This window comes from Bos taurus, chromosome X (genome assembly GCF_002263795.3).
Source record: "Bos taurus isolate L1 Dominette 01449 registration number 42190680 breed Hereford chromosome X, ARS-UCD2.0, whole genome shotgun sequence".
In the NCBI taxonomy this organism is placed as follows: Eukaryota; Metazoa; Chordata; class Mammalia; order Artiodactyla; family Bovidae; genus Bos; species Bos taurus.
In genome coordinates this window covers 136,516,591-136,543,449 of record NC_037357.1, presented here as the reverse complement: position 1 = coordinate 136,543,449, position 26,859 = coordinate 136,516,591, and the positions used below count along the sequence as shown (strand labels likewise).

At 43.5% G+C, this 26,859-nt stretch overlaps 1 protein-coding gene across 2 annotated transcripts in view; it reads right to left on the bottom strand.

The window, feature by feature from the left end:
* Nucleotides 1-26,859, bottom strand: part of LOC100300059 (neuroligin 4 X-linked) — a 391,198-nt gene that overhangs the window by 153,663 nt on the left and 210,676 nt on the right. The window contains exon 5 of one of the 2 annotated variants that reach the window (XM_059883924.1): nt 3,257-3,316. The exons of the other annotated variant lie outside the window; for it this stretch is intronic. Within the exon in view, the coding sequence (XP_059739907.1) occupies nt 3,257-3,316 (60 nt within the window). The remainder of the gene's footprint in view (nt 1-3,256; nt 3,317-26,859) is intronic. 2 annotated transcript variants of the gene reach the window in all.

Here is a 26,859-nt window from a genome sequence, read left to right as displayed (position 1 = left end):
TCAACAGAACAGAAGGGTGGAAAAGCAAAGGAAGGTGCCCAAGCAAGTGTCTTTTCTCTAAATGACTGTTTGCAACGATATGCCAACTGAAGTGACAGAAAGAGAAAAAAAAGTGAAAGAGATGTGAACTGAAATAAAGACGGCACAAGCCTGCAACCTCAAGATGAAAAGGTTGCAATCCTGCTCAATTCCACATGGAATAAAAACTCCCAGTGTGATTTGAAACCAGAGTATCCTTAGTCACCATGACTTTGACACTGATGTGAAAATCCTACTTTACAATGGTCTGTGACAAGAGAAATCTGGCCAGCAGTTGTCTGCTTTCTCAAAAGCTGTGATCAAATAACGTCTTTGGTGTTCAATGTCCCTTGAGCTTCTATGTAGTGTTTAAGAATCGTGACCTCCATTGTAATTCCTTCTGGGAATTTCTGTATGTATAAACATATACATGTGTGTCATTTAAATACCTGCATGTTACCAAATAGCAACCTACTCCAGTATTCTTGCCTGGAGAATCCCATGGATGGAGGAGCCTGGAGGGCTACCGTCCATGGGGTCACAGAGAGTCGGACATGACTGAGCGAGTGATGGATATGTGTTATCAAGAAAAAAGCAAACGTATCCGTACTTATATTTACTTTTTTTTTTTTCCTTAAAAACTTTTTTTTTTTTGCTTAATTGATGGAGACATGTTTGAATGATCAAGAAAGAGTTTTAAGGAAATAAACCAACATGTGGATGGAGGCTGCTCATAAAATGAATTACGAGCACCATCTGTAAACAGGCTCCTGGTTGCTACCAGACACCCTCCCGGAGGCCATAGAACCTTGTGGTCACAGTCAAGTACAGGAAAGTGTACAGGAAAGTACAGGAAAGTGTCAAGCCACCCATCTGTCTGTAGATACTTAACCCACAGCAGAAGAGCGCAATTTTCTCATGTAAAATTTAAGGAAGAAGTAAAAAATCCTTTTTGAATCTTTCACTCACCAGTCGCTCAGTCGCATCTGACTCTCTGGGACCCCATGGACCATAGCCTGCCAGGCTCCTCTGTCCATGGGATTCTCCAGGCAAGGATACTGGAGTGGGGTGTCATGCCCTTCTCCAGGGAACCTTCCCAACCCAGGGAATGAACCTTCACCTCCTGTGCTGGCAGGCATATTCTTCACCACGCAGCCTCCTCAGAGGCCCTTACTCATCATGTGCTTTGTGGAACTCTTTAATCAACCATCGTCCGAATAAAGTGTGGTGTTTTACACCATCCTCTAGTGTCTCTGGACACTGATTTACTGCTTGAGTTCTTATTTATGTTACCCTTCTTGGTTGCATTACAGGAAAGAAAGAAGTTGACATTTTTTGGACTGTTTTAAGGGGTTCCCTCGGGAGAAAAAAAAAAAAGTTAGGTTAACAGCTATTACCTTCTGAGACACACAGAAGAAGGTTCTTGTGAGCTCAGGGAAGAAATAATCAGATGTCATATTTATTCAATGTTAGGGGGAAAAGAAAAAATAACAGTTTCTTGGTATTTAAAAGGAGAAAGCATTTTAATATAACAGGTAGCTGGTGGGATTGTGAAAACAGATGCCAGTGATAAAAAAAGGAATAAGACGCTAAAAGCATACAAGGGTGCAAGATGCAAATTACACCTGTAGTTGGTTATATAAGGATGAAATTATAGGTGGTCTGCGGCCTGACAAGGACAGGGTAGCTGATGACTCAGGGCAGCTGTCGTGGTCCAGAGACATCAGAAGAAACTTCTACGGTGAATACTGAAAGCAAGGGGAACGTTCTGAATGCGGGTCTACAAAACATTAAATAATAGTCATATTGAGAGAATAGCGGGTGAGGAGGCAACCCTGGCAGAGCTTTTGTCAGAGACCTGCTGATTTATGAAAGAAATCTATGAGTGTGGGAAAACCAAGCAAGTGATAAAAAGGCGAACTTTTTTTGAGGGAACTTTTGCTTCCCAGCAAGGACGGGTCTCTGGTCCACTTTAAATTGTCTTTTAGCCAGAGAACCACACGTCCATCAAGGGCGCTCGTCCCTTTAACTTAAATAGTCAGAAATCCATGCCAGTCTGCCTCGGGCTTTCCTGATGGTTCAGGGCAGAAAGAATCCGCCTGCCAATGGAATACACGAGGTTGCATCCCTGGGTTGGGAAGGTCCCCTGGAGAAGGAACTGGGAGCCCGCTCCAGTATTCTTGCCTGGGAAATCGCATGGGCAGAAGAGCCTGGTGGGCTACAGTCCGTGGGGTTGCCATGAGTCGGACACGACTGCGCGACTGAGCACACAGAGGCAGACCCGACCTGCCCGAGCCTGCAAAGGCTCATTTTAAGCTGTTTCTTTCCTTCGAAACCATTTGTTCCACTGAAGGAAGAAGATAACCACTTGCTAATGATGGTTTACATGCTGCGTTATCTTCCGTCTTTAAAAAAACATCACTCTACTTCCAGTGGGTAATCTGTCCAACAGTTTGAGAGCCTTCAGAAAGAAACTCTCCATAGCAACTAAACATTTTTAGGAGGGGGAAAAAAAAAGTTCTGAAAGCAGCCATGGTGTGAAAACAGAGATGCAAAGACCTAGCTTTTCAGCCTTTTTCAATTCTTTGCTATACCCCCTACTTTTTATTTTTATTTTTCCTTTAAAGCTTCCAAAATGCGTTTCAGAGAGAAACAACCAATTGTCCTCAAGACACTTTTTCGTGTGTGTTACTGAGAAGATGCTTTGAAAACCCTATTTTGGAATCAGTACATTTGGGAGAAACAATCGTAAAAACAAAGAAAGATGGAAACGCCAGCCGCCCCCCCCACCAAAAAAAAAAAGTTGTACTGAGCTGTCTTGGTGTCCACAGAAGAAACCAGCAAGACCAAAGCTCAAAAATACAACACGAAATTACAAAAGAACATTTGGAAGAAAGAAAAGAACGCGTACATGCATGCCTTAAAATCTTACTTTCTCTTCTTGTGATCAAGCCAAAAAAAAAAAAACTTAGGAAAAAGAAAACAGTGAGTTTCCTTGTAAATGGCATTTTCTTACTCACTTCATATTGAGAAACACGTATCTACATTCTCCCAGGGGGGTTACATGGCCATTGTGGTTAAAAATGACAGTAATCCCCAAACAAGAAGAAAATAAATAAGCACACAGAAGTGTACTCTCTTCAGATAAGGGGAGGAAAAACAGGTTGAAATGGAAAAAAGAAAAAAAAAGATATAAAATCATGCATCAAGATCGAGCTTTGTAAAAAACAAAAAATACCTTCATCTTCACCACCGTCATTACTCGTTATACCATCAGCGTTTTTCTTTGACTTGGCTCCTGGGGTCATATTGAGAAGGAAAATAAAGGGAAAAAAAAAAAGAGAATTCAAAAACAACAGGTTTGCAAAAAAATTCAGAAGAAAGATACTACGCAGTCAAAGAAAAAAAACGTTATACAAAAAGCTGAAATCTGTTACATCTGATTTCAAAAACATGAAATAGGGAGATGCAAAATGCATATAAACATAAATATGTCAAGAAGAACAAATTCAAAATGTTACTTGCGAAAAAAAAAATTGATACCCAGTGAAAATGCAGTTTCAGGGTTAAAATAATACTACTGCAAAAAAAAAAAAAAAAAGGGGGGGAATGTGAGTTGTAAAAAAATAAAAAGGAAATCAAATTATTTTTAAAGGGTTTCCCAAATTTTAAAAAGAAATGCATATGAAATATTCCTCTAATTTTAACAAGTAATAATGTAGATACATTTTTGAAATGTCACTGATACACTTTGCTTAGGAAATTCTATACATTAAGAAGAAACATGTTAAACTATAATAAACATGAAAGATGATTCAAAATATCTTAAAATTGACATTCGTTTCATGCATAAGAACTTAAAAGCATACCATTCCTGATAAACATCAGACAGTCAGTACAATTTATTTAAATCACGAATGCTCAGTTGTCACTAGGAGCTGAAAAGAAACAATTCTAAGTTTCTAAAAGAAACTACAACTAGAAGAGAAGACTGCACAGAATTGATTCCTTTGGTCTACTGTAAGCTAACACCCTCAACAAGTGTTTCTGAAATCAAGATAAAACACTACAAATCATGTTTTTCTGTTTCGAATACTTATTAAATATTGCTTTAAGGTTATTGTTGTTTAAAAAAAAAGAATAAATAAATAAAGTCACCTACCTGGATGACATGAAACATAAACCACCTTGAAATTTCCTTGTCAGCAAAATGAACAGAGAGGTTCCCTTAATGCCACCAAAAAACCCTCAAAAACAAACAAAAAAACCCCAAACAAGGCTCTCTGTATGCAGTCTGCCATTTGGGTTTCTATATCTTTAAGATACAAGAAGCGAAAACATTAAATATCACTGAATTATTCCATTCGCTCAACTGCCTTCTTTTTACAGACAGATCTGGCCCACTAGGATGTATATGCTAGTTCTGGAAAACCTGAGTGGTGGTGGCCAACAGGGAAAAAAATGGTCTTTACTTTCCTTCCTGGCTTCCCTGGTGGCTCAGAGGGTCAAGAATCTGCCCACAGTGTGGGAGACCCGGGTTTGATCCCTGGGTCGGGAAGATCCCCTGGGAGAAGGGAATAGCAACCCACTCCAGTGTCTCAGACTGGAGAATCCCACGGACAGAGGAGGCTGGTGGGCTATACAGCCCATGGGGTCGCCAAGACTTGGATACTACAGAGGCAGTAACACTTTCCCTTTACATTCCTTCCTGGATAAACCTCGTCCCTGTCACCCACAAGACTTGTATCTTAAAAAGCAACTACAGTTGTTACAAACTCAGGGGACAGCATCATGTTTTGAAATCAAGATCCGAAGTTGCTGTTTTCATCCCTCAACAAGGGTTGCGTATTGGAAGAATCACATGGATTAACCAAGCAGAACTGGGAGGGAAGCTGAAAACCTGATTCCCTCTGCTGGTAGATTTTTTAAGATTTAAATATTCCCCACTGTAGACAATCTCAAGCTACCCACATAAAAGTCTCTGAGGAGAGCTTGGAAAGCGGTCCTGAATATTCATTGGAAGGCCTGATTCTGAAGCCGAAACTCCAATCCTTTGGCCACTTGATGAGAAGAACGGATTCATTTGAAAAGACTCTGATGCTGGGAAAGATTGAAGTCAGGAGGAGAAGGGGACAACGGAGGATGAGAGGGTTGGGTGGCATCACCGACTTGATGGACAGGAGTTTGAGCAAACTCCAGGAGATGGTGATGGACAGGGAGGCCTGGCGTGCTGCAATATATGTGATAGCAAAAAGTCGGGACACGACTGAAGGACTGAAGTGATGACCCTGACGATTCAACCTGTTATAGCCATCAGCTTAACACGGAAGTCAATTCATGCCCAAGAATTCCACTGCAACGAAAGATCTTAAAACAAACTTAAAGAAACAACCTTCTTCAAATAAGCGCCATTGTTTTCTGCACTGTTCAGTTCATAGTTTACCAGTATAAAACCTACTTCCAAGCTATCTCACGGGCTGAATTTATGGCTACATGTCGTTAAGAATAGTGTAAGAAATACCTTGCTTTCTTGACTGCACCACGCACCTTACAGAACCTGAGACGGAACCTGTGTCCCCTGCAGTGGAAGAACAGAGTCCTAATGCCTGAACCACCAGAGAAGTCTAAGAAATGCCTTTCTTACAGACATAGTCTATGTGGAGGCTAGAAATAAATTCCTCTGCATTTCTGATCAAAATTTCAGCTTTTTGAAGATTTTCTAAGTTTTTAAAAAAACAGGTCACCTCTTTCATTGAAGAAGAAAAGACACTGGAAAGAAAAAGGTGTGGGCTTCCCTGGTGTCTCAGGTGGTAAAGAATCCTCCTGCAATGCGGGAGACCTGGGTTCGATTCCCTGGGTTGGGAAGATCCCCTGGAGAAGGGAAAGGCCACCCACTCCAGTATTCTGGCCTGGAGAATTCCACAGACTGTACAGTCCATGGGGTCGCAAAGAGTCGGACACGACTGAGCAACTTTCACTTTCAAGAGACGTGGAATGGATTAAGGGACTGAAAGTGTTATCTGATGGTGCAAATTCCTTCCCAGAAAATATGTTCGTCGTGAAATGTGACTATCTCCCTGGACCACAGCCTTTCCCGCTCGGTAGGCAGTGACAAAGGTCTGTACCTTGGACCCCACACCTGCACTCTGCCTTTCCCATGAGTCTGCCCTTATAGCCCTGCCTTCTTCTGGATTTTCTTCTTCTTAAGACTCCTTTGTCTTTCCAGCCACAGCTGAAATCTCAGGAACACGACCGCTGGCCTGGCTGAAACCCAAACAGAGGCCACTCTGCAAGGTCTGGGCTGAGTTAAATGCCAGAGTTCTTTCTCAAGCTCCACTTCTCAGTGTCTTCAGGCTCACCGTCAGTCCATGGAATTGCAGGAATCTGGAATTCTTCCCTGGGGAAGGATGAGAGGCAGTATTGAAGGAAACTATCCCTACCCGCTCCACAAGGGTGCAGGAAAATGCTTGGAAGATTTGCGATGTTTTTAGAAGTCACACAGCCTAGTTATATCACTGATTAAGTGCCAATACAAAGGCAGTGTCTTCAAGGCTTCAGCAAATTTCTTTGATCACACAAGTATGATCTGTAAGAGCTCTAGAGAGGGATAATTTTCAATCACAAAATCAACTCACCAAGGTGTGAAATTGAAGGATTTGTGTCTGTGTGCCTGTGTGTACATATATGTGGAGTTGTTCAACCAGCAACGTAACCTTGGATTCCCAGGTGGCGCTCGTGGTAAAGAATCCACCTGCCAATGCAGGAGACGTGGGTTCGATCCCTGGGTCGGGAAGATCTTCTGCAGGAGGAAATGGCAAGGCACTCCAGGATTGTTGCCTGGGAAATCTCATGGACAGAGAAGCCCAGCGGGCTACAGTCCAAGATGTCACAATAAATCGGACACAACTGAGCTACTGAACAGTACCATATTACTCACAGCGTAACCTGATTTGAGAACATTTCCATGCCCCTAAAATGATTGCTTCTGCCCACTGCAGGCATTCAATATTTCTAACATCAATCTCTCTTAGTCAACTAATGACAAGCGTAGGCTTGCCATTTTGGTGCGTCTCCTATAACTATATTCACAGAATATGTATTCCTTTCTGTCTTGCTATGAACAGTTGCTGGTTCAGTCGCTAAGTCATGTCCAACACTTTGCAATACCATGGACTGTAGCCCGCCAGACTCCTCTGTCCATGGGATTCCCCAGGAAAGAATACTGGAGCGGGCTGCCATTTCCTGCTATAGAGCATCTTCCCAACGCAGGGATCGAAGCTGCACCTCTTAGATTACCAGGCGGTCTCCTGCAGTTCAGGCATTTTTTTTTTCCTCCCCCTAAGCTACAAGGGAAGCCCATGAACCATTTACATTCAATATTTTTATGGGTGCATATTTTAATTTTTCTTAAGTGGATATGGAGGAGTGGAAGTGCTACTTCTCAGGACTCATTCCTGTTTAATAGTCTAAAAAGTATATTGAATCACAGTATATTCCCATCAGCAGTGTATGTGAGTTCCAATTCCTCCACTTCTTACCGAAGATGTGCTATTATCTGTTCTATTGTCAGCATCCTAGTGGGGGTGAGGCGGTACCTCACTGCGGCCTTAATTTGAATTTAGATAATGACTTAATCTTATCAAGTAGCTTCTCCTGTACAATCTTTTTCAGTGGGTAAAAGTGCAAAGTGAAAGTGTAAGTCGCTCAGTCGTGTCCGACTCTCTGCAACCCCATGGACTATACAGTCCATGGGATTCTCCAGGCCAGAATACTGGAGTGGGTTGCCTATCCCTTCTCCAGGGCTTCTTCCTGACCCAGGGATCGAACCCAGGTCTCCCACATTGCAGGCGGATTATTTACCAGCTGATCGATGCAAATATTTTGCCCATTTTAAAAACTGGTTTCTTGGCTCATCATTCTTGTAAGAAAGAGTCCTTTGTATTTTGTAGAGACAGCTCTTTTACTGCAGATAACGTGCAAATCTTTCCTCCTGGTCTGCTGCTTCTCTTTGGGTTTAATCAAAGGTGTCTTTTTTTAAGTACATATTTATTTTTACTTTGGGCTGATCTGGGTCTTGGTTTTGGTGCTGGCTTTTGGAGCTTTTTGCATGCGCTCAAGTGCGCGGGTTTCTCTTGTAGAACAGCACAGGCTTTTGGGCGTGGGTGCAGTGGTGGCGTCACACGGGCTCAGGTGCTCAGAGGCGTGTGAGGTATCGAAGCTGGGTGTCCTGCAGTGGCAGATGGATTCTTTACAACCGGGACACCAAGGAAAGCCCTCAGGTATCACTTGAAATGTAGGAGGACGAAAGGCATTGGAAACCCAGGTTGAAGGCAGTGCTAATCACCGGTCAAGGGCTCGATGGGATGGGCCAAAGCCCCATTAGAGGCAGATCTGGGTGACTACCCGGCATCTCTCTTCCCTGTCCAACGTGCAAGAGTCACGGGCACGGATGACACATGCCAAGTTGACGGAAAACTGAAGCACGTGCAAAAGCACAGCACTGCAGCGCAGAGACCCGCGTGGCGCATAACAGCTGATGGAAAAGACTGCAGGCGGTGGCAAGACTGAAGAGTCAGCTCAGCGAGCATCCTTAAGGAAAGGCCTCGGAAGAAGGACCACTAACAACCAGACTGGGCAGAACAGACGCATGGCATGGTGCTCAGAGAGTCAATTCCTAGGCAGGCTGATAAGACGCCCGGGGTCTCCAAGCAGGAGAGAGGGGTCTGGGGCTCTCAAAAAAAGAGACAGGTGTCTCGAATTCTCAAGGAGAAGGAATGGACAAATGCCTTGGTTTTTTTTTTTTTTCCTCTCTGCATTCCTTAGTCTTAGTCAGATAAAACGTTTTTTTTTTTTTTTTTTTCCTTTAAGCCCAGAACTGATGAGTAAAGAACCAACAACTCAGTTTAAACTCTGTACTAAGGGTTATATAACAACAATGTATCCGGCTTGAGGACAGTTTCTCCTCCTTCTTGAAAACCTTCTGGCTAATCCTGTCATCTTCCAATGTAAATTACAGGAGTGGGTCTGCTAAGACCTTTACAACCTTGAGACATTCTTTTGATTAACTGTGACAAAAGTATCCAGCTCCCTTGCTGAGACTAGCTAGGCGGGGCACTCTCCCTCCCCTTTCTGATGTCTCTCTCAGAAGCTTTCTCTGTCCGTTTTCATACTTCAATAAAACTCTGCCACACAAAAGTTCTTGAGGGATAAGCCTGGTCCCCGGTCCTGAAATCTTCTTTGGAGATCACAAATCCCACACCGTTCACCCTTAAGCTATCAGTGCCAACTCCCAGAATAAAATAAAATCGCATCAGCTTCTGTCAAAGTGAAAAGTTTTAAATTTCAAGAAAGTCTAACTTATCGATTTTTTTTAAAAAGCTTGTGCTTTTTATATCATATCTAAGAAATCCTTGCCTAACAGAAAACCTGGAAGATTTTACATTTTTTTCCTAGATGTTTGAAGTTTTCCTGTGACGTCCACTTTTCATTTATTTTCGGTGAATGTTGGCACATGCTATGAGGAGAGGTTTGAAATGCATCTCTTATCCAGTTGTCTCAGCACCAATGATTAATTAAACACACTCTCCTCAATGAAGTGTTGTGACACTATTTTTACGACTCAACTGCCTATGAATGCAAGGGCTTATTCCTGGACTCTAATTATATCTCCTTCTATATTTCTGCACACGTGAGTACCTTACTGTCTGAGCTTTACAGTATGTTTGGAAATAGGGAAAGACAAGTCTTCCAACCTTCCCTTGATTTTTCAACACAGTTTGGTTTTTCTGCGTACAGACGAGATGTTCGAATGAGCTTGTCAATGGAAGCAAGAAACACCTGCTGAGATTCTGATGGAAATTATTTGCCACACCACAATTTTAAATTAATTTGATACAGCAGTCTGACCCAGAAACATAATTAGATGTCGCCTGTAATGTTGTATATTTAAATTCCCACCCTTTTGTTCTTTGTCGGTAAGCTGCTGCAATATTTGTTCTCTCAAATATAACTAATTAAATGGCCTAAAAAACCAACCGAGTTCTCTTGAGTATCTCATTTACTTACATTCATGAACTATGTCAATACAGGGATTAGAGGACACAGGAAAAGAGTCTGCTGTAATTTAGTCCTGAATACACATATTTCATAGCTACTGAAAAGGTGTTTCAAGGTCCAGACGGGCCATGAGTTTTCTCTCGGTCCCCAGAAGGCCAGAATCTTATTCCTTTACATCTAATAATTAGCATCTCCAGCAAACCTCGTGGGGAGATGGCTCTAAATATGAAAGGGAATATTTAAATAACTTCAAACAAATGTATAGCCATTCCTTCATTAAAATTTCAATGCGATTTTAAAAATGAAATATCTCAGTCCCTACTCCTGAAGGATGTCTTTTTTTTTTTTTTTTACACCTGTTCTTCTGATCTTCCCTTTTAGTAGTATATCTACATCATGTTCAAAGTCAAACTATTTTAAACAGTGAAACTTACAGTTGCTCCATCCTGTACAATTCTTTACGAAGCTATGGATGGTAACCTGCCAGGCTCCTCTGTCCATGGAATTCTCCAGGCAAGAACACTGGAGTGGGTAGCCATTCCCTTCTCCAGGGGATATTCCAGACCCAGGTGTCCTACATTGCAGGCAGATTCTTTACCATGACAGCCACCACGGAGGTCCTTTATGTCATAAATGTGATAGAAACTCTTTGTACAGTGTATGGAACACATAGACCAACCAGAGTCAATGGGAAAATACAAGAATATGGAAAACCTGTAGATGCTGCAGTTACAATTTGGACACAGGAAAGTAATTTTACATGTGTTTTTTTTTTTTAAATATACATGATGATACATTACCATCAATGATGCAAATCACCCTATAAAGTCACCAAATGGTGCTATGAAATCACATTATCTATGTAAGATCTACTTGACAGAACCCGCAAAAACCATTGAACCATTGCTTTTAATGTGATATACTGTATTAGAAATGTTAATACATTAACATTAATGTGAGTCATCAGCTCACATTAATTTTTTATGAATAAAACTATTTTCATTTAATCTTACATAGGGTACTACATTTTTTGCTTTTTATTTATTTCAAAAAAAATTTTTTATTGTAGTATAGTTGTTTATAATATTGTGTTAGTGTCTGCTGTACAGCAAAGTGAATCAGATAAATATATATATATATTTATATATATATATCAGATAAATATATATATATATATCTCCCATCTCTTTTGGATTTCTTTCCCATTTAGGTCATCTCAGAGCAGTGACAGAGTTCTCTGTGCTGTGTGGTAGGTTCTCATTAGTTACCTGTTTTACACAGAGTATCAACAGCATATACATCAAATGCAATCTCCCAACTCAACCCCGTTCTCCCTCCTCCCTTGGTGTCTTTATGTTTTTCTCTATGCCTGTGTCTCTATTTCTGCTTTGTGACTAAGATCACCTAAACCAACCTTTTAAGATTCCAGATATATGCAGTAAAATACCATATATGTTTTTCTCTTTGTGACTCACTTCAGAAAGAGCAAAACATCATACAACATATTAAAATATATTTTTTTTCTGTCCCTTGCAAGGGAAAATTCTAAGTATTATCTATTCATGTTATCTTAAGTAAGTATCTTAAAAAGTGTAGTGCTTAGGCTAAATGCACTGTTTTCCATACAGAGGAAGTTATTATATACTGGGTTATGGGAAAGTAACAGAGGATGAGATACCTGGATGGCATCCCCGACTCAATGGACATGAGTTTGAGCAAGCTCCGGGAGATGCTGAAGGACAGGGAAGCCTGGCGTGCTGCAATCCATGGGGTCACAAAGTCAGACACGACTGAGCGATTGGACAGCAGCAACAAATGGGGGAAATGGATGTGTTCTTGGCTATCAGAGATGTGTCATTGATCAGGTAGTTACTAGGCAACAGAGGACTAGTTTATCATCTTCTAACCAATAATGGACTGAAGCTCTTGTTGCTGTTCAGTCCCTAAGTCATGTCCAACTCTTTGCAACCCCATGGGCTGAAGCAGGCATGGCTTCCCTGTCCTTCAACACCTCCGGGAGTTTGCTCAAACTCACGTCCATTGACCAGATGTTATCACACATCTCATACTTTGTCTCCCCCTTCTCCTCCCGCCCTCAGTCTTTCCCAGCATCAGGGTCTTCTCCAATGAGTTGGCTCTTTGCATCAGGTGGCCAAAGTACTGGAGCCTCAGCTTCAGCGTCAGTCCTTCCAATGAATCTCCAGGGTTGATTTCCTTCAGGATTCACTGATTTGATCTGCAGCCCAAAGGATTCTCAAGACAGATGAGATTAAGGGACTGCAAGCTCTGCTCACATCCCAGTCTTGTCCGAGACTACACCTCTCACCCTACTGCTATAAAAAAAAAAAAAAAAAACCCTAATCAAGTCCTCTGGGGTTGAGACACGGAGTTTTTCAAGGCAGAAGTTCCAGAGTGTCTCTCTTTATTGGCAAAGCAATAAAGCTAGCCTTTTCCACTGCGTGCAGCACTCTGGCTCTGAGACATGATTTGGCTCCACTGCGCCGAGAGGCTGAGCTTTCAGTAAGGCTAGGGTGAGGACTCACTTTCTAGAAGCAAAGGAAGTGGACTGCTCTGAGGGGGGAGTTTTAGAGGGGGGCCGGGGCAATTGAGACTGTGGGAGATGGAAGGACAGGAGGAAACACCCCCTGCCCCAGGACAAGTCTTCTGTGACCCCCACATCTGCATGATTGGCTGTAAAGGGATCAACACATGTGACTCAGGAAGGATGCCTGCCTCACTGATAAACAAAGGATGCCGTAGGAAATCAAGCCAGCAGCTATGGGTACCCTGAGGGGATTCAGGATGGGGAAAAACAGGAGCTGACATGCACATCAAAGGAATTATTTCCAAGAGCCCAGATTCTTGCAACTCTTCATTCATAGAAAAAAAAAAGACTACAAAAATGCTACATTCATTAATTTGAGGTCACTGGTTTTCATTAAGTAGCTGTCATATTTTCATATCCTGACAACCTGGTCTTTGCTGCAAAATATCCTTTAGGTCCTGGATCTTCACTGACTGTCTTTGGACCATTCCATCAGAGTAATCCTAGAGCCTGCCTCCCAAGCTTAAGTCCTCAGAAAAGCCATCAGATAAAACATCAATCTCAACTTTTAGGTTGCATAGGTTTTTTGGTTTTTTTTTTGACACACTCCACACAAGAACCAAGACGCAGGGCAGTCCTCCTGGGTTCCCTGACCCTCCTGCTCTCCGCCCAGGAGGCCCCTTCCCATTACAGCCTATTGCTTTTTCAGCACCTGTGTCTCCTCGGACAGCTCATTTTCTGAGTGTTAGGCAAGAGCCCACTCGTGGGCCCTGAAAGGGGTCCCCCTTCCTGAAACACCACCAGTCCAGGACCTCCCGGGTGGGAACTACCCCTTCAAGCCTCGGTCTTGGAAAGAAGAGGGTGTAGAAAACAGCTGGTCAGCCTGAAACGGACACAGACTTCATAAAAGAGAAGGAAGCTTCTGCTATTGCAAGCTGCTGAAACGTACAACTTCTTTGTTACAGCAGCACAGCTTAACGTTTGTTACTATTTGTTGTAACTATTTGTCTGCATGAGACACTTTCTCACTCACGCTCACACACACACAGATATATCCCCACAGACTCAGCCATGTGTACACACCTCCTAACATCCCCAAATGTACCTCCACGAAAGATATCACTTTAGATCAGAAATGTATCTTGTTACCCAGCATGCTTGATGTTCATGAACCAAAGGCAATGTAATACTTTTCCTTAAAAAGTGCACGCCTCCTTTACCTGTTAGAATCACCACTTTTTGTTTTCGCGTTAAAGAAAAGTAACAGTTCTGTATGCAGCAGTAACCCCCACATGTGACTACGTAGGCTGTGCTAAGTCGCTTCAGTCGTGTCCAACTCTTTGCAACCCTGTGGACCATAGCACACTAGGCTTCTCTGTCCGTGGGATTCTCCAGGCAAGAATACTGGAATAGATGGCCATGCCTTCCTGCAGGGGATCTTTCTGACCCAGGAACTGAACCTGGTTCCCCCATGAGCAGAAGTAAGCCAGGCTTCTGTGTCTGTTACTACCTCCTGGAGTCTGCTCACATTCATGTCCACTGAGTTGGTGATGACACTGAACCATCTCTTCCTTTATCATCCCCTTCTCCTCCAGCCTTCTATCTTTCCTAGCATCTTGGTGTTTTCCACTGAGTCGACTCTGCATCACAGGGCCAAAATACTGGAGCTTCAGCATCAGTCCTTCCAATGAACATTCAGGACTGATTTCCCTCTGTCACGTTATGTGCCCCACATTCTGCAAGGAGAGGAGGTGCATCTGAAATGGAGCAGGACCGTTTGTCCTCTGCTTGCCTTTTGTTTGCGACAAACTTTAGCCAAAGCCTAAGTTTAATCAGAGAAGTGGGAACATGCAGGAACAAAGGAGAACACTAAAAAGACCAAATAATAATAATGCCCTCATTAAGCAAAGGCAGGGCTTCCCTGGTGGCTCAGCTGGTAAAGAATCCGCCTGCCATGCGGGAGACCTGTGTTCCATCCCTGGGTTTGAAAGACCCCCCTGGAGGAGAGGAAGGCTACCCACTCCAGTAATCTGGCCCGGAGAATTCCATGCACTGTATGTCCATGGGGTTGCAAAGAGTTGGACACGACTGAGCAACTTTCACTCACTTTCACTTTAAGCAAAGTCAAGGACCTTTAGTTCCTTCTGAAGAGGTATCAATAATATTCTGAGCCATGTCCTGTGAGCTGTCTTATAGATACTGAAACCCCCACCAGGTGAAGAAGTTAACTACATGACGACCAGACTGTAGTCATGACATAAAAAGAAAGAAAGTGAAGCTGCTCAGTCATGTCCGACTCTTTGCAACCCCATGGACTGTAGCCCACCAGGCTCCTCCATCCCTGGAATTTTTTCAGGCAAGAGTACTGGAGTGGGTTAGTCATTCTCTTCTCCAGGGGATCTTCCTGACCAAGGGGTCGAACCCGGGTCTCCCACATTGCAGGCAGATGCATTACCAGCTGAGCCACCCGAGAAGTCCAGTCATGACATAAGCTGCCGCAATTCAAAGAGCTGGATTCAAGTAAATGGGAATAAACTGACCCTGGGAGTGAAGATTAACTGTACCTAAAATAACGGGACTGACCCTAATCAGATCACCAATGACCAATTTCAAGATGACAGTCAGAGTTGACTGTGCTGTTTCTGCATGGACCCCCTGTACACTTTCTATAAAAGCTCTTGCCCCCGACTATCAGGTTGAGAGGAGTCAGCCTTTGGAGAGGGCTTCACCTACCCTCAGTTGCCATCATCCAAATAAAGCAGACTTTCCTTCCCACAAGCCAGAACTCTAATGGTTTAGCAGCCAGCAGCCACACTTGGGTTCAGTAATACATGTAGAATCCTTCCTGCTCAACCAGGTGGGGCAGCGGTAAAGAATTCTCCTGTCAATGCAGGAGCCGCAGGTTCAATCCTTTGGTCAGAAAGATCCCCTGCAAAAGGAAATGGCAAACCACTCCAGTGTTCTCACCTGGGAAATCCCAGGGACAGAGGAGCCTGGTGGGCTACAGTCCAGGTGGTCGCAAAAAATCAGACGTGTGGAACCAAGACTCCTTGAAAGAGGAAGAGTAAACCCGGAGCTGCCAACACAGTGCTTGCTGGTTAGCATGAAGCTAATCATATCCACTTCTTTTCTAGATCACTCAGTGCAGGTTAGGTTGACAACAAGATTGAAAAAAAAAAGAAAAGAAAAATCCCATTGGATTTTAAATGCAAGACACTTTGACAACATCTGCATGGATATCAAACATTGGGATGTCCAAAGCATCCTTGGGAATTAGAGGGGAAGGTTGGGTATCTTCAATTTTTGTTGTTGCTCCTTTTTTTCATAAATGTATATTTTAGGACAATGCTTGATGTTTAGCATGAAGCTAATCATATCCACTTCTTCTCTAGATCACTCAATGCAGGTAAGATTGACAGGAAGATTTAAAGAAGAAGAAGGGGAAAAAAAAAAAAAAGCAAAATCCCACATGGATTTTAACTGAAAGACACTTTGAAAACATCTCCATGGATATCAAACATTGGGATGTTCAAAACATCCTTGGGAATTAGAGGGGTAGGTTGGGAATCTTCATTTTTTGTTGTTGCTCCTTTTTTTCATAAACGTAGATTTTAGGAAAGTTTCAAACGTAAAAACCAACCCAAAACACATCAAGACAGTATACAGTGTTGTTCTCTGTCTCACATCCTGTTGCTCTATTAACATCTGAACTGGTCCATGTGTTATAAGAAATGATTCAATTGTGAAATATTACAAGTAAGTAAAGACCATACTCGATTTAGGTTTCCTTCATTTTTACCATATATCATTTTTTTTTTTTTTTTCGGTCACAGGATCTTGCATTCCATTTTAATCATTACGTCTGCTTAGACTCCTCTTGGCCGTGACAGCTTCTCAGACTTTTCCTCTTCCTTCTGACCTTGACAGTTTTGAAGAGCTCTCACCAGGCATTTTTGGAGAATTTCCCACAATTGGCCTTTTCTTTTTTTTTGGATTTTTCACGAGTAGATGGGGATTACGATTTTGGAGAGGAAGCTCGGGGGTGAAATGTCCTTCTCGTCACATATCAAGGGCGCGTGCTCTCAACATGACTTACAAGGTGGAAATGGACCTCCATCCCCTGGCCAAGGTCACAGTTGTCAGATTTCTCCGTTGGCAGGTTTCTCCTCCTTGAATTTTAGACTGCTTGGATGGAAAACAGCAGGTAGAGCCGAACTCAAGTACAGGCAGGCTCCAATGAGTCAACAGATGGAATCTTCAAAAATTATCTAGACTACTTCTGTATAGGAGCTTGGCTTCCTCTCCCCCATGGTAGGGAGACTCTTGTCACACTTTCCTCAAGAGATCCGTGCCCTGCTCCCTAGAATCTGAGAATATGATACGATGCGTGGCAAGAGGGATTTAAATTTGCAGGTGCAATTAAGGATTATAATCACTTGACGTTAACATAAAGAAATTATCCTGGATTATCAGTTGGGTCCCAGTGTCTTCACAAGAGTCCTTTATAAAGAAAGACAGAGGCAGAGAGAGAAGTCACAGACTAGAAAATGCTATGCTGAGGGGAGTTTTGCATTCTGTATTGCTTTTTGCGGATTAAAGAGGGCACCTTGAGACAAAGAATGTAGGTGGCTTCTATCTATTAAAAAAAAATTCAAGAAAGAAGGTTTTCCTTCGATCCATCAAAAGGATTCAATCCTGTGTACACCTTGATTTTACCCAGTGAGAACCGTTTGTGCTTCTGACCTCCAAAACCGTAAGTTAGATATGTGTTGTTAAAAGCCAGTAAGTCATTGTTCCAGCAGCAATACAAAACTCATACTTCCTTTTTATTTTCTCAGTCATTTACAACCATATGAGATTGTAAGTATGTATTCTAATACAACAGTATTTAATTTTGTTCCTCAAGTTGTTCTAGCCTTGGCCAGTAAGAACTCTTTATTTGGTTTATGTGATATGTTTATTCACTCAATCATGTCTGACTCCTTGCGACCCCATCGACTGTAGCCCAGCAGGCTCCTCGGTCCATGGGGATTCTCCAGGCAAGAATACTGGAGTGGGTTGCCATGCCTTCCTCCAGGGGAAATCCCCAACCCAGGTCTCCCGCATTGCAGGGAGAGTCTTTTATCAAAGTCACCAGGCAAGCCCAAGAATACTGGAGTGGGTAGCCTATCCCTTCTCCAGGGGACCTTCCCAACCCAGGAATCAAACTGGGGCCTCCTGCATTACAAACACGTTTGTTACGGGCTGAGCTACCAGGGAAGCCCTATACCCCTTCAACAAACCCCCATCACTGTGGTTATTTTTCATTGACTTTTAAGCGCTTCCTGGCACTATCAGACACTTCAGGATGGTCTGGTACAGTTTCCACCACATTTCTAGAATCAGCCCCTTCTCCAGGGAGTTCTGGTTCCTTCAGTTTGACATCTGTATATACTGTTGTAAGTCCAGAAGCTGACAGAGGTCAAACGAGGATTTCTTCCTTAAGAGATGCGAGAATGAGTTGGTGACCTAGTGAATATTTACACAACAGGTTTTACAGTATATAGCTGGGCCTATAAAACAAGCAAGCCAGTGACAGACCAAACCTGATCACTCGTTATTCCCCTCATCTAGCTCATCTTCCTATCACGACAATGGTTATTTCATCATGATGCTACAATTGTCCAAATTACCGTGTTGGCTTAGAACCTGCAGGGCGCTGGTCCATCTACTTTGTAACCATCTGAAGACTCGTCAGAAATTATTTTTGCCCCCACTGTACAGATGAGACAATGGAATCCGAAAGCAGTTAAGTAATTTGTTCCAAGAGATCAACGTGCCACAGTCAGCAGCGTGAAAACCATGACCCAAGCGCATGTGGACAACATACAGCATCAGCATCTGACAAAGGATGAAGGGTATTTATGCGACGTGCTGGGTTAGACTGGGGAATGTGGTTTTGTTTGGGTCCCACAAATAAACTTACGCATCACAGAAGAATAAGCAAATGATGACATCCTAGGACAACTGGTGTAATCAAGAAAATGAAAATTATACCTAAATAACTATTGAGAAGGACAGTCTGTTGGACTGTAAGGAGATCAAAGCAGTCAGTCCTAGAGGAAATCAACCCTGAATATTCATTGAAAGGACTGATGCTGAAGCTGAAGCTCCAATACTTTGTCCACCTGATGTGAAGAGCTGACTCATTGGAAAAGACCTTGATGCTGGGAAAGATTGAAGGCAGGAGGAGAAGGGGACGACAGAGGATGAGACGGTTGGATGGCATCACTGACTCAATGGACATGAGTGTGAGCAAGTTCCGTGATACAGTGGAAGACAGGGAAGCCTGGCATGCTATTGTCCGGGTGTCACAAAGAGTCGACAACAACAGCTGCGTGAATGAAGGAAAACACTTGTTCAGAGAAACGTAAGAACCACATGTCAGAAACTGTTTCAAAGAGCGAGATGGGGAGGAAAAAAGTACACGCAAAGAGACCCTTTTGACTAAAGGTAGATGTGTTCATCGCTGTTATGACTGTTTATCACAACAATATTTTTATGAATCTTGTTTATTAAGTAAAACCATTCTTTGGGCAAGAATGTGGCACTGAGTTTGGAAACCAAAACAAAACAACATTGTGTTTTAGATATAGTCCTACATGTTAACGCTAAGAGATCCTTAAGCTAGTCAAGAAACTGTCCACAAAGACTGAGAATCCGTACAATATGGTGCAATCAGAGAATATGACCCAGTCTTGCTGAACGCATGCTGATCATTTCTAATTGACTTCCATCATGATACTCCTGCATATTTACATTAGCGAGACACTGCCTCAGGAAATAAAACTGCATGGTCACACCAGGATGGGATTTTCATTAATACAAATGTTTAATCCCGTAGGCTTAAAGGACTCTAAGGCAATCAATGCATTGTATTGTAAATCCCTAAAGCACTTGCCTTGAGCCTAGATGTAAGCTTAATATCTCTCTAGATGTTTACAGATTTAAGCAAAATGGGTTCCAGCTTTGAAAGCATGTGAATTTGAGAACCAGAGATATATTCAACTGTGAGCTTGATGATTTGGTCTCTTAGGCAATTATATGCAATTTCAGGTATTTGTGGAAATTCCTCAAGGTTATGGATTTGGGTCATGATTCTTCTTATTTTCAGTTACAGAAAAAGGGAATGACTGAGTCCTGCTCAAAATGTTCATCACCATAAAGTCAACAAGAAGATGGCTAATAGTGTTGAAATATATTCAATTGCTGGTCCTTCAGCAAGAAAAGCCATTCTTGCTCCCATGGTTATCCCAAGCAGCTTTCAAGATTCGCATGAACTTCTGCAGGACCCTCTTAAGAAGTGCCTTCTTGATGCTGTGTTCAGAGGCATCCTTGGATGCAAATTTCCCAACTAAAACACTCAGGAAAAGAAAAGAGAAGATGTAAACATCTTAGCAAACCCAGCACAGAGGAAAATCTCAGGCTGCATCTGGTAGGTTTTGATGAAACCTAATCCCATCGCTGAAGAGAGTTCAGGCTAGTGAGGAATTTTCTGGAGGCAATAATACACTGGGAATCAGTCTATGATCATGTACACACTGTTGTATTAAAATGGAGAACCAACAAGGACCTGCTGGACAGCACAAGGAACTCTACTCAATACTCTGTAATAACCTTATGGTCACGAGGGGGATGGATGGGAGAAGGGATAGTTGGGAGTTTGGGATGGACATGGACACACTGCTGTGTTTAACATGGAGAACCAGCAACGACCTGCTGGACAGCACAGGGAACTCTGCTCAATGTCACGTGGCAGCCTAGATGGAGGGGAGTTTGGGGGAGAATGGATACACCTATTTGTATGGTTGAATCCCTCATTTGTATACCACAATACAAAATGAACTTAACAAAAAAATTACAGAAAATCAATCAGTAAACCATTGGGATCTCCTCTCCTAGTATATTTACTCACCTCTTCCTAAAAATAGTGCCTGCACCTTGACAAACAGGGCTTTCTAAGTGGCTCAGTGGTAAACAATCCACCTACCAATGCAGAAGATGTAAGAGATGCAGGTTCGATCCCAGAGTCAGGAAGATCCCCTGGAGAAGGGCATGGCAACCACTCCAGTATTCTTGCCTGGAGAATCCCATGGACCGAGGAACCTGCTGGGCTACAGTCCCTGGGGTCACAAAAGTGTCATAAGTGACTGAGTACACACACTGCTGCTGCTGCTACGTCGCTCAGTCGTGTCGGACTCTGTGCGACCCCACAGACGGCAGCCCACTAGGCTCCTCTGTCCCTGGGATCTCCAGGCAAGAACACTGGAGTGGGTTGCCATTTCCTGCACGAAAGTAAAAAACGGAGAGACACACTCCTATCTCAGGGTGTTGATTGGACATTATTTCAAGAAACCTCCCGACTCCAACTTCGCAAAGCGTACCGTTAAACGAAACCAATTTTAAACCAACTGGAAGAAACAGGTAAGGCGTAATAAGGGTCGGTGCACGGAAACGCTCAGTCACTAACCGCTGCAGAAATGGACAATTCGGAACAGATCTGAGAAGTCCACTGCAGTTCTTCACACACTCAACAAATACAGAGTGCGTGAGTGTTAACAAATATGCAGACTCTCTTGGTAAGGGGCCCAAGCTGCCTGGAGGTGAATGTTTCATTAGAAACTGAATTTGAAAAAGAGTTAACTGGATCAACCACTGGGAAGGGACTGGGAGGCTGAGCCCAATAACAACAATAACCACCAGTACATTTGTTAGGAACACCCAGGAATGTGTGATGATTTGTGACCACTCCACTGCACGATGAAGCCCGCTGGATAACTGGTAAACGAAACGCGCTTTCATTCATTCTTACACATATTCTTAGAGATTCCTCCCTTCAGCTGGCAGGCACCTTATCTGGATCAATCCGAACTTGCTCTACGATAAAGAAAGAAGAAATGAAGAAGGACGGTGGATGTTTTGTCGGGGAGTAAAAGCAGCACAGAACAACAGATAACTGCAGACTTTGAAAGACTCCGTGGGGACATTTAGATAACTGTTTGCCATTTTTCACGGAGTAGAATAAGATGTCGTTTCCTTGGTTTCAGAGGCATGAAATGGGGCCAGTCTAAGACAGGAAAGACGAAGGTGATGAATGTTCATGGGGAGAAACAGCAAGTGTAGTGGAAGGAACTGGGCTTCCCTGGAGACTCAGGTGGTAAAGAATCCACCTCTAAGGCAGGAGTCTTGGGTTCGAGTCCTGGGTGGGGAAGATCCCCCGGAGAAGGAAATGGCAATGCACTCCAGTATTCTGGCCTGGAGAATCCCATGGACAGAGGAGCCTGGCGGGCTACAGTTCACGGGGTCGCAAAAGAGTTGGGCCTGCTTGACGGGAGCACTCAGAATACACAGCATTTATGCATTTGAGGATCAGAATGCCAGGACGATGTGCAAGAGATCTACCATTAGGAGATGGCAGAAAAAGCAAACAAACCAAAAACAAACAAACCAAAAAAAAAAAAAAAAAAACAATAAACAAAACCCTGAACGTCAACTGGTAGGTGTTGCTTCAGGTATAAACTCTCCAAACAGAGAATTCTATTGGATTTTTATCCTTCTCTGCCGAAAAGGTGGGGTTTCCCAATTGCTTCACTGGTAAAGAACATGCCTGCCAATGCAAGGATGCTGGTTCAATCCCTGGGTCGGGAAGATCCCCTGGAGAAGGAAATGGCAACCCACTCCAGTATTCTTGCATGGAGAATCCCATGGACACCGGAGTCTGGAGGGCTACAGACCATGGGGTGCAAAGAGTCGGGCAGGACTAGTCATTGAGCCGGGCACTCACTCAAACTACTGTTCAAATGGCAAGACTCAACTACAAAGCTGAGGTTATGGGCTTCCCTGGTGGCTCAGCTGGTAAAGAATCCCCCTGCAATGTGGCAGACCTGGGTTCGATCCCTGCGTTGGGAAGATGCCCTGGAGAAGGGAAAGGCTACCCACTCCTGTATTCTGGCCTGGAGAATTCCATGGACTATGCAGTCCACGGAGTCGCAAAGAGTCGGACATGACAGTGACTTTCACTTTATGGAATCCTGACACATTCTCCTCAACAGAAACACTTTGGTAAATACTATAAAATGCTAAGCTTGCGAAAAGAAGGAAAATTGTCTAAAGATAACATAAGGAAATGACTTTAAGAATGCAGATGGCAGATCAAAGGGAAAAAAGGAGGTATATTGCTTGGCATCAACAGGGGAAGGAGAAAAGTTAAGTGAAAAGCAGTGGGCTTCCCTGGTGGCTCAACTGGTAAAGAATCTGCCTGCAATGCAGGGAGACCTGGCTTAGATCCCCAGGTTGGGAAGATCCCCTGGAAAAGGGAAAGGCTACCCACTCCAGTATTCTGGCCTGGAGAATTCCAGGGACCAAATAGTTCATGGGGTCTCAAAGAGTCGGACATGACTGAGCGACTTTCACTTTCGAGCAACAGAATGGTCAAAGGAGAAAACACCATTGGGAAGAAGGAAAATAGCATTTGATACAATTAACACAGTCAAGGAAAGGATTAGAGGCTCTGTAGTATTTGTTTTGACAAGGAACCCTTTTTTCATCCAATTTATAAAGAGCTGATGTATCAGTGCAAACAACATGCTTTGGAAAAGGCTGAGTTATATGAAAATATTCAAAGGAGTGATTCCTTCTGATGTGTATTTAACCAAAAAAAGGAATTCACGTCACCAACTAAATAAGACAGAATGGGTGACTTATTACTTCTAAATGTATTAATACAAAATACAAAAGTCGACTTCTATACATATAAATAAATAAGATAGAATGGGAGATTTGTTACTTCTAAATATATGAAGTGCTGCTGCTGCTGCTGCTAAGTCGCTTCAGTCGTGTCCAGCTCTGTGCGACCCCATAGACGGCAGCCCACCAGGCTCCTCTGTCCCTGGGATTCTCCAGGCAAGAATACTGGAGTGGGTTGCCATTTCCTTTTCCAATGCATGAAAGTGAAAAGTGAATGAAGTCGCTCAGTCGTGTCCGACTCTTAGCGACCCCATGGACTGCAGCCCACCAGGCTCCTCCATCCATGGGATTTTCCAGGCAAAAGTACTGGAGTGGGGTGCCATGCCCTCCTCCAGTGGATCTTCCCGACCCAGGGGTTGAACCTGGGTCTCCCGCACTGCAGACAGATTCTTAATCAACTGGCCAATCACGCCAACCCCATGCCTTCCCTGCATTGCCAGGTAAATGGGGGTTCTGGGAGCAACCCCAGACCAGCAGGACTTGAAGCAGGGCCGGGGGACACCAGCCACCGTGTGGACCCATTCGGGTGCTGAGGTGTTAGTCCTGCCTGCAGCGTGGATGCAGCCCCAGACTGAGCATCCACGATTGCGTACACCTCACACCACGGGCTCCACCTCCACGTCCGGGAGCTGAAGAGCCGTGTGCCTGCTTCTCGACAGGAACTGAAGAACACTGCATTGTTTCACGAGGCAGCCAGTGCTTCTCAGTTCGTAACAGATGAGGGGCAGAGCTACCGTGAGGAGAGACCTGTGAGCAAAGGCATAAATTCCCTATGAGCCTGCGACATAACAAAGGAGAATGCAGCTCAGAGATCGAAGCTGCACCTGGATCGGGTCTGGTTTTTCCTGGTTGCTTGGAAAACCCTGCGTGGTTTGTCCTGCTTCTTTCTCTTTGCCTTTTTCCCTTTCTCCTTCACTTGTTATCATCAGAATCTAAGAATCTCCCCCACCACGAGCCATTAGATGGACAACCCCTGAACTTCCTCGTGAAATTAATTATCGAGGCTGGTTACAGCACAGGGAACTATACTCAATATCTTGCAATAAAAAATAAAGAAAATAATTTCAAAAATAATATACGTATATGTATATATATATGTATGAATCACAAAAAAAATTCTACATTTTGAAATTTAGTACTGTTTATCTTTTTGCCAGTTTTTCTGAATCTCCCATGGAATAAGAACATATGAGATACAAAATTTAAAATACATTTGTGTAGGGTATAAGATTAATAAGCGTGTGTGAAAGTTGCTCAGTCACGTCCGAATCTTTGCGACCCCATGGACTGCAGCCCGCCAAGCTCCTCTGTCCATGGGATTCTCCAGGCAAGAATACTGGAGTGGGTTGCCATGCCCTCGTCTAGGGGAATCTTCCAAACCCAGGGATGGATCCTGCATCTCCTGCATTGCAGGCTGATTTTTTTACAGTCTGAGCCACCAGGGAAGCCCAAGATTAATCTCCAGTAATATACAAATTAATCAATCTAAATCATTAATAACATGAAAAAAGATGCTTATGCTTTCTGCACTGAATAAAATATTCTCAGAGAAACATTAATATGTCTCCCTGCTATTATCTATTTTATTTCTTTTCCCTTATATTTATTCTCCTTTTCACTGTATGTATCTTTGTCGCTTTGGTGTTTAGGAGTCTAATGGTTTATGATGTCTGTCATCTTTGTGCACTGTAACTTTTATCATGAAAAATATTCCGCTTTGTTTCATTAAAAAAAATAAGTTTAAAAAAAATAAAAATAAAAAATAAATTAAAAAAAATTTATTGAGACTGGAAAACCCAGGACACAGCTTGAGAAAGCAAGGAAATGTCCCAGGCCTCTGCATGCTTCCTTGCCTCCCAAGCGCCCCGCTAAGCCCTGGTGGTGTCTGCACACAGACGTGGGTGCTGAGACAGCCCGGTTCGTTAAGGATGACGACGTTCTCCGCATCCTCTCGTGGGCTGGACGCACAGCAGTAACTCGGTGAGGAGAGAGCGTTCCTGTGTGCAGCAGGAATTCTGAGGTCCCACAGATCATCCATGCGGACGCCTGCGGGCAATTCAGGGAGAGCATGGTTCTCTATTTGCTCTTCACACCACAGACTGGAAGTCTGGGTGCCTGCTGGCCCAGGGCACTGCAGAGCTGATGCCAGCATCGATGGGCACGCACCAGTGGAGCCAGGCCAGCGGCTTCCTTGCCACTCAGATGGCAAAGAACCATCACGTTAGTGAAGGGGGAGACACGGCTTTTTTTTTTTCACTCTTATTTTAAACGTCAAGTCCCCGTATTTACAGGCATATGACTCGAGAGACAGAGAGAGACGGGAACCCCTCTGATGGACAGCATAATCCCATCTCCATGGATATCGTTGAGGAAACCCCAGCACCATTTCCAACAGCGCCCTGTAAGCATCACCCAGCAGACTCTGGCTCCCCACAAAAGCATCTCTCAGCTTCTGGCACCCTGCTTCACAGAAGAAGCATTCCCAAACACAGAGAGCTAAATAAGCCATTTTAAGGCAGAAATATTCTATTTGCCACGGATTCGCTGAGGGCTATTCAAAGGGAGCCTTGGAAAATAACGGTTTCAGCCATGAAGCCTGGTCTCCCTTGTTTCACATTTCACCTGGAAAGCAGTCTCTCTTTTATCATGACTCTACAATGGACCAGCTTTGTATGACAATGTGGTTTGCAAACCAAATGTGTGTGTGTGTGTGTGTGTGTGTGTGCTCACCCATGTCCAGCTCTTTGCAGCCCCATGGACTGCAGCCCACCAGGCTTCTCCATCTGTGGGATTCTCCAGGCACGAATACTGATGTGGGTTTCCATTCCCTTCTTCAGGGGATCTTCCCATCCCAAGCATCAAACCAGGGTCTCCTGTACTGCAGTCTGACTCTTTACCGTGGAGCCACCTGGAACAACGTCCCCAAATGATCTATATTTAAGGGAAACACAGAAGTTCCTGGGCTTCCCTGATAGCTCAATTGGTAAGGAATCTGCCTGCATAGCAGGAGACTCCGGTTCTATTCCTGAGTAGGGAAGATCCCCTGGAGAAGGGATAGGCTACCCACTCCAGTATTCTTGGGCTTCTCTTGTGGCTCACCGGGTAAAAAATCTGCCCATGATGCAAGAGACCTGGGTTCGATCCCTGGGTAAGGAAGATCCCCTGGAGGAGGGAAAGGCTACCCACTCCAGTATTCTGGCCTGGAAAATACCATTGACCATACAGTCCATGAGGTCTGAAAGAGTTGGACATGACTGAGTGACTTTCACTTTCAGAAGTTACTAAAAGTCAATAGAGTCCCCCCTGCACTGTTATTATTAAGAAATTACCGAAGAAATAAAGTAATTTTCGCTGATAAGCATTTAGTCAAAATGGACTTAATACAGTAATTTTGATGTCTGCCCCTGAACTAGAACATAACCTGTTTTTTGGAGGAATAAGAAGGTAACTTACAT